This window comes from Rhamphochromis sp. 'chilingali' (assembly GCF_963969265.1).
Source record: "Rhamphochromis sp. 'chilingali' genome assembly, chromosome: 14".
Lineage (NCBI taxonomy): Eukaryota > Metazoa > Chordata > Actinopteri > Cichliformes > Cichlidae > Rhamphochromis > Rhamphochromis sp. 'chilingali'.
This window is the reverse complement of record NC_137941.1, coordinates 1,140,669-1,149,433: the sequence shown is the minus strand read 5'-3', so window position 1 is coordinate 1,149,433 and position 8,765 is coordinate 1,140,669. Positions and strand designations below refer to the sequence as shown.

At 42.9% G+C, this 8,765-nt stretch overlaps 1 protein-coding gene across 2 annotated transcripts; it reads right to left on the bottom strand.

Annotated features, from left to right (window-relative positions):
- Positions 1 to 3,041: 3,041 nt before the first annotated feature.
- On the bottom strand, positions 3,042 to 8,523 carry LOC308410047 (T-lymphocyte activation antigen CD80-like). 2 transcript variants are annotated; one of them, XM_080903135.1, is made up of 5 exons: positions 7,315 to 8,523; positions 6,736 to 7,113; positions 5,488 to 5,781; positions 3,754 to 3,845; positions 3,042 to 3,588 (listed from the first exon to the last, which is right to left on the bottom strand). In XM_080903135.1, the coding sequence occupies exons 1-4, from the start codon at positions 7,364 to 7,366 to the stop codon at positions 3,760 to 3,762; spliced, it is 810 nt and encodes a 269-aa protein (XP_080759261.1). In that variant the 5' UTR covers positions 7,367 to 8,523; the 3' UTR covers positions 3,042 to 3,588; positions 3,754 to 3,759. The 2 variants fall into 2 exon arrangements, with proteins under 2 accessions (XP_080759261.1, XP_080759262.1); XM_080903136.1 differs by having other exon boundaries at positions 3,754 to 3,842.
- Between the last annotated feature and the right edge of the window lie 242 nt (positions 8,524 to 8,765).

Here is an 8,765-nt window from a genome sequence, read left to right as displayed (position 1 = left end):
TAGAGGTGTGAGGTGTGTCTGCATGTTGAGTTTATGGTGTTTCTGATGTCTTTGTGTTGTAATGGTTTAGTTTTTTGTACGTAGTTTTTAGTTTAGTTGTGTTTTTTCCTTCTAAGTTACTCCCAGCCCAGGTTTCCTGTCCTGTGTCGCATCCTTGCGTCTCGTCTCTCTTTCCTGTTTACACTGCCCCTCCTCGTGTATTGTGCTGTCATATATGATCCCTTCCACCCTCCCTATTCACCTTTATGTCCTTATATTGTCTCAGTTTTCCTCTGTCCTCACTCAGGCGTCGTGTTTGTGCTTCCCTGTGTTCTGTGTGTTCCTATTATGATGTTTTGTGAAGCTTTTATTGAAAAATGGTTCATTACTCAAAGCTTTCCAACACAGTCCTCTCTGCTGACCTCTGCTGGACAAAAATATGAAGAGCAGTTTGAATCCACAGCTTATAATGAGCTGCTTTGTCATGATTGGCTGCTCTGCAGAGCTTCTGGCTGATGTGACGCTTTGATCTGTTGTTTTGGGTGAAAGCATGACGTTCTGTCTGTTTTGATATAAATAATCTAGATCCGTGCAGAAACTTCTGACCACCTCGTTTAAACATGTCCCGTGGTCTGGTCTCCTTTTGCGTTTGACTTCTTGATGTTTTTTATTAATAAAAATAAAAAACATACTATATATAACAATTAGGGGTGCAACGATACTCGTATCGATATTGAACCGTTCGATACAGTGCTTTCGGTTCGGTACACATATGTATCGAACAATACAAAATTTTTAATCTATTTTATCAACTTTCCTTCTGACGATGCTGTCTGTGTTGAGCGCTCAGTGGATCTGCGCTCGACTACTCCGCCTAGGCTGCACTGTCGAGCGCAGATTCACTGAGCGCAGGGCAAGCTAGCAAGACAGAAGCTAATCTCCTTGCAACATGGCAAACTGAACCTCCCCCACCCTCATTCAGATGTGGCGTTTGGAACTATTTTGGTCTTCATGTGACGTATGACCCTGAAGGTAAGCGCGTCATGGACTAAAGTAAAACAGTATGTTGGATGTGCCACGCAATGCTCAATTACATGGGTGGGAGCTAGTGTGTTAGCGCAGTTAGCTCGTTAACATGTTGACGCCGTCCAGCCCCAGGCACGGGGCGATCCGCGGCAGCTCGTTAACGGAGATTTGCCGTGTTGTGGCGTTAACGTCATTTCAGATTAACGCTGACAGCACTAGTGGGAACACAACGAATATGACTGCACATTTACTCCGACAGCATCCTAGTGCAAAGACAAGTGGAAGCAGACAAAAACAACAAGCACGCATGCTACAAACTTTACCCGAGTCATTTAGACAGCCGTTAGCACAGGATTCTCCTTATGGGGACCTGATATGTTTAATATGCTGCTGAGAATATAGCCCAGAAGAAGCGTATAGTAGAGCTTTTATTTTGAAAGAGCCATTTCTCTGTAATAAACTCTCTTTTCCAAAGATGAGTGATTCCTCCATCAGATAGATTATTTTTTTATTACTTTGTTGTTTCCGCAACATTAAATTTGAAAACTACTTTTGAGTTAAAATATATATTTATAATTTTAATAAATGACAAATTAAAAAGGCATGAACATTTTTTTGTATCGAAAAAATATCGAACCGTGACACCAAAGTATCGAACCATAAATTTTGTGTATCGTTGCACCCCTAATAACAATGTACACCACGATCTTACAACAGGCTGTGAGTAATGCTTGTGCTGTGAGGTCCCTGCTTTCATCTGATTATGAAATAAACAGGTATGTTTATATGTGCTGTAACTTCTATAACTGTAACTATATGTACTGTGTATTTGTTATGTACATGTTAGAGCTGGGAGCAGAAGCAGATAAACTGGTTTTTATTTACACTGGACCTATACGCACATACATACTATATTTACATATGGGGATGTGTACATGTATATACTATATATACACCGGCACTGGAGTGTTTATAATGGAACCTGCATGCTTAAAATCACAAGACCCAAACATTTAGGTCAAATATGATCCACAATTATATTAATGAAGTTTGTGACTGTTAGGTTGAAATTGTTAAATGTTGTCATTGTGTTACTTAAATGTGTAAGTCTTGGTTCAAACTGTAGGATCAAAGACATTCCTTTGTTTCTGACCCCTCCCCAGCCTGTTGAACGTGGGGGAGGCTGCAGTGTTTTATTACAGGCACATCCTATGTGAGGGTTCTGTTTTCTTGTTTAGCAAACTTCCTGCCTTTATGACCCTTTTGGTGAGCAGGTCACACAAACATACCCCAAACACACACACACACACACACACACACACACACACACACACACACACACACACACACACACACACACACACACACACCTAGTGCCTGACACCATAGGGGTTTTTTACAATGGGTGTTTGTGTAAACTGTGTGAGGGGAAGCAGATTCTTTGGACTCGTTTGACACCAGGGCAGAGGACTGCTGCTGTCCGGCTCCCTTTGCTATAGCAAGTAAAACCGATCGATTGCTGTTCGTCTTGCTTCGTTAACAGGAAGAAGTTTCTAAACCAGCGAAGCCTGTGGAAGCACAGACCCACCAGTGACACTTGTTGTATGAGCATGTGTGATCAGTACTGTCTGAAATGTAGTGATTAGGATCAATAAGTAACCTTTGATTGTGTTATGGCCAACAGTGACAAGTCCAAACACGGGGCTAAATAAACTTGGCCCTGCTGAGATGCTCCTGGGAGCCTCTCTGCCCAGAGTTGCGGTAAACTCTTCCTTAACAGATATAGTAAGTCCGCCTGGCAGCAAAGCCAGCAAAGTTGTCAGGAGGATTAATTGTTTGGTTGGTTCGCTGTGCTTGCTTGTGTCTCTCGCTGTATTATACAGTTTTTTCACGTAACGCTGTAACCTGTGTTTAACACGGGCCTGGTGGTCGACACAGGAAGTCATGTTTCCAGAATATTTGTCCCTCATGCTGCACACATTTCATCTGATTTAGGTTAATAATACACACAGATGTGTGTGTGTGATTATATCAGATTATATTTGAGATATAAAAAATTTAAAGTTCAAACTGTTTGAAATGAGCTCAGCAGCTGCAGCAGGAATATTTTTTTTTAGCATTTTTCAGTAGAACCCGTCTTTACTTTTGTGTTTTATTTAAAAAGACACATTAAGACGAACACTTCACCACAACATGTAGATGTGCCAGATTCACACACACAGCCTCATTTTCATCTAAATAACTCTTTGATTTATTTTAAATAACACTTCTAAAGACATAACAGCACGTGGACATAACATTCAGTTAAACAGGCGCCCAGCATGACGTTTGATGGTCCAGTAACTGCTGTGTTTCACACTGTGGTGGGTTTAATACTCCAGCCTGAGCAGATATAGCTTCAAGTTTTGTTTTAAGCACCAGCTTAGTGCCACCCAGCAGGACCCATGAAACCCAGATTCAGAGTGTGCGCACCGTCAATATCACGCACAGATAAGGTGCAACATACAACACGCTGAAGTGTCTCCATGGCACACGGTTTCACCCCTCCACCACCGAAACGCTGCATCGCTCTACCTCGGGTGGCTGAAACACACAGATGATTGCAGCTGTAAGCACATCAGCTGTTTCCTTCATGTTCATGTTACACATGCATCATGGGAAAACCACACATCTGTGTGTGTGTCTGCGTTTAACATGCTCGACCTCTTTCACATGTTAGATAGTAAAAAGTAAATAGTTCATGCTCACCTTTGCTCACTGCACAGCTGTTAGAAGAACCACAGCAGCTGCTATCAGATATACAGTTAGGGCTGCAGGTGAGCTCCTCGCTGCTGCACCTGCTGAACACCGAGACACCAACAGTCAGCCTCATACCAGAGCATCCTAGGGCAAGTTTCTGAGTTCCCCCGACGATCAGCCAGAGTTACAGGGCTGAGTAAATGTCTCTGAGTCAGAGGGATGCTCAGTGTACGGTGAACTCTGACTCAGGTTGAACTTTGACTTTGAAACTTCTTCTGCAGAAACATGTTTCATGGTTGTGTCGCCTACGTCAGTCTGAAATAAGACATGAATGATCGATACAGATACAAAAAGAACATAATCAAATGGCAAAAGCGACACTGGTCCTGCACATTATGGACAATGCCAGGCATCCTCTGCACACGGCCATTAACAACCAGAAGAGTCTGTTCAGTGACAGGTTGCTTCTCCCAAAGACAAGAACTAACAGACTTAAAAACTCCTTTGTCCCACACGCCATCAGACTGTTTAACTCCTCTCTGGAGGGGAGAGGGAGGGGAAACAGGAGGACAAAGGAGGGGGGAACAACTAAGCTGTAGTGCCTCTTCACCTCACTGTACAATACTTTTGTGCAATACTTTTTTCTTTTGTAAATAGTCAATAGTTAATTCTATTTTTTTATACTTTTTCAACATGTTCAAAATAAAGATTCAATCAATCAATCAAACAGTGCAATAGACCTCAATACTGGAAATGTGCAATTCACTTGTATTTTTATTTTTTATTCCTATTTATTCTATTTATCCCCTTCGTATATTTTATTTATATTGTCTCTGTATTTATGTGTGTGTGTGTGTGTGTGTGTGTGTGTGTGTGTGTGTGTGTAATATTCTGTAACTCTGTAACTTCTGTCGGTGCTGTGCTTTTTTGGAAATCGAATTTCCCAGAGGAACCCACCCGAGGGATTAATAAAGTTCTATCTAATCTAATCTAATCTAATCTAATCTAATCTAATCAAAGCTTGACTGACTACTGAGGGACTCGTTTATGGTTCTGTAATTGAAATTTGAGTGTTTTAGCTGTTTTTAGTTCTGTAAGAATGGAACACGGAGCAGGTTATGTAGGGAGGCCTGCAGGGACACAGGACGACCTGCATGCATGATAAACCAGCACAGATGTTTCTCTGCAGACGTCTGAGGATTTATTTTCCTCTCAGCTGAACAGCAGCTCGAGAGCTCTGAACCTTCCACGATTACTCAGCGTGTTCAGGTCTGACTGCCTGACGGCTGACAGCTGCACATCGCTGTAGTCTTTGCACCCTGTGATTGTCAGTTTGCTGTGAATGAGCTCCTCATGTCCTGTTTGCACAAACTAAAATAGTGATGGTCTGAGGTTACTCAGCATATTTCCTGTCAGCTCTCATAATTCGTACACTCGTCAGCGCTAGAATAATAACCATAAATTATTATAAATATAAATCAGTAGTAGTAATAACAGTAATAAGATGATGATACGCTCAGAGAAACTTTTTTATCTTCAGGCATTTTTGGTTCCATCACCTGAGATTCACATCTTAAAAATATGTCTCACATATATTTTAAAAACACTTCATTATAAGTGACGTATATTCACTAACCGACTCTTTGACTGTCAGTTGGTGTCACTTTCATCATTATTAGAGCGCTCCCCTTCGCGCTGTTGTAGTTTACCTTCCCTCGGCTGACTGGACGATGTGGAGCGTACCTGTGTTGAAGTAGTGGGTGACCTTGACAGTCCTGTTCAGGGTGGGGTTGTGGCTGAGACAGCTCACGGCCTTGTGACGACCTGCAGGGATGTGCAGGATGCTGCGGGAGCTGTACAGGTGATCGTGGACGTTCTGCTTCGTTTCAGTGTTGACGTTCCTGGACTCCACTGCCTGATGGGAGCTGTTATGGAGGAGGACCCACTGTATGTCAGGGGCAGGAAATCCTCCTTGCAGACTGCACACTGCAGACATAGCCTCTGTATTAACGTCCAGCCTGGGCTCCTGGTACGGCACTGAGGAGAGAGGAGAACAAAGGTCACCTTCACTTTTTTGATTTTTGTAGTGGGCGTTAAACAGGAAAAGGAAAAGCGTTCCAGTATCTGTGCACTAAATATGAAGCTACATCCAGTTAGCATGCATGCTGGAAACAGCTGTCCTGGGTTTGCTAACAACATGAGCGTGCTAGCCATGACAGCATGTTAGCTAAGCTGAGCTAAGCTAATTTGTGTTATTTTTGTTTGTTTTTGTATTTTGCAGTAATTTGTTTGTAATATGTTGGATTACAGAGCAAACAAAAAGGGTTTTTCCTATTTTAAGACATTTTTTTAATCTCATATTGGGAAATGCTTTTGTTATATCAGGTAAAATAATTATTATAATAAAATTTAATGCAAATATGTCAACAACCTTTGATCCTCTGAGAATAGGACAGTGTGTAAAACCAGAATATCAATGATGTGGACTCTCAACACCTCATCAGCCTTTCATGGCTGAGGGGGTATAAACATTAAATAAATCTATTAGTGTTGTTACTGTATTATTGTTGAGTCTTTACCTTACGATATAAAGGCCTTGTTGTTGTGATTTGGTTCTGTATAAATAAAATTTAATTGAATCATTGACAGCAAAACCTCAAAAAGGAAATTCCACATTCTGCATAAATCATAATAACTACAGATTTTCTCTAAATGTAATCTGTGCTGACTGTAGCTGCCTATGTTTGACCTCTGATGATGTCATCTGTTGCTAGGCAGCTCTGTGAATTAAAAGTTATTCAGCATGCTCAGGTCTGCAGTTCGTGCAGCCCAGTGTTTGCTGCAGCATGAGCTCAACATGGCCATCGTTGAAAAGCTAAACTGGTGAAATATAATCTGTGCTGATGATGTCACGTGTTACTAGCCAGCCCGGTGTGTGCCGGTCTAACTTGCCTTTCCTATTTTTGTGAGGAAAACAGAAACCTTTCTCACCAGCTACATGCAAAGTCATTTCACAGATTTGTGTGTGTTCCAGGTGGTATCGCGTCGTCCCGCTGTCGTCCAGCACTGCTGCAAATGATGAGTATGTTCTTCCATTATCGTCAAGAGTCAGGTTTTTGAGTACGATGGTGATATTGCCTCTGACTATGTCCTGAGGGAAGTCTGTGACTCTGTGTTGATAGAGCTCGTTTACATGCTCCGCCACCTTTCTTCCGTTATTATAGGAGTACAAAACCACATTTCTATCATCTTGCCAATAAAATCGGAGACTCTTCCAGTCCGTGATAGCTCTATCCTGTATGCTACATTCGAGGACTGCCGAGTGAGAGATGGTGGTGTTAACATCACGCACGAGAGTCGCATCGCCCGCTGAGATTAAAAAGAAGACAGAAAACTGTTAAAGATGAATGATTCCTCAAAAGCTGCGACACTCCAACACCAAACACTCACATCTGTAGACTAAGTTTAGCTCCAGATAGGCCAAAAGCTAAAGACGCTAGTTAGCTTTGGTGTATTACCACCAACACACACACACACACACACACACACATTTAAACTGGAGTAACTTACCAACCACGAAACTGGAAAATAATCCAAATACAGAAATCACTTTGGGGAGCATTTTATCAGAGACCAGCGAGCAAAATGGATGTTAGTGAACACCAACACGACAAACGAGGCTAAACTCATGTGCAGATCAAGAAATACTTTCTGTTCTGACTCCGGTATTTCCCCGTGGCATCAGCGCTGACTCATCGTTTCAAAATAAATCACAACAAAGCTCTGATGATACACATTTAAAGCCCTACAGACACCAACTAATATCTGCACTATCTGTACCCTGTGACCACGTGTAGCTCATGTGCTTTAGCTGTTTTGCAGAGGAAGTGGGACATGCAAAATAGCTGCTGAATAGGAAATGACGTCTGTTTGGAGGACATGGAGACTGTCTGAGCCCTTCCTACCCATCAAAGGGTCATCGAGTACCAGATTCAGAGAGTACTTTCTGCTCTGCACTTTAAACAGCTTCCGCTCTGCTGAGGACGTTTAGCTGACTTCGTTGATTTTAAAAAACACCTGCTGCTAGTTACAGATGTGAAATCAGTTTGATACAATAGGAAAGCAGGACCATGACTCACAGATGTTTGCAGGTCCAATGAGGATACCTGATTCTGTTCACCTGGACGTAGCGTTTTGGGGGAGAAACGTTTCGTCACTCATCCAGGTGACTTCTTCAGTCTCAGCTGACTGCAGGTTTCCCCAGTCTTATAAACAGTGGATGTTGATCAATGTTCATGAGAATTTGCATAATTAAAATTAAGGAACAGACCTCCCAGCCCATTGTTCCTTCAGTGGGCTGGTTTCAGTCATTATGCAAATGTCCTGGTTATAAGATTGGAAACCTGCAGTCAGCTGAGACTGAAGACGTCACCTGATGATGACGAAACTTTTCTCCCACTGAAAACATCCTGAATTTTGGAGATTTACTTACCTGGATGACTGAGCATGCATCAAGATAAAGAAGGCTCCGTTTGCTGCCCAGCAGTTAAACCCAACTATGGCCAATAGGAGGAGACTCGTTACAGCTTCCTGTTGCTGTGGTTTAATTCTGAAGTTGGTTGTCTCTCTCTTACCTTTGGCTCCTCTGATCAGGCTGGTTGCAAGATAGACAGCGCACAGTGTGCTTTGAGGCAGCAGCCAAGAAAGCTGTAGTCTGCGTCTGTGAATACCCGTGTGTACACCTGTGTGCATACCTGTGTGGATCAGCATGCTTGCATTCCAAAGGTTTCTCCATGTAACGATCTGCTAGGGAGTGTGGGGGGGCCACAGCCCCGTCCCCCAGGGCATGAAGCAGGTATGGAGGAGATCAAAACTCCAGACATCCAGAGGCCCCCAGAACACAGCCAGCTGTGCCTGAGTGACCGAGCCCCAGGCCGAGAGGCCGGGGTCACCCCACCTCCGAAGTGGCCCGAGCGAGCCCCAGGCTCCAGGCCCCGATAAGCGGCCGCCAAGGAGTGAGC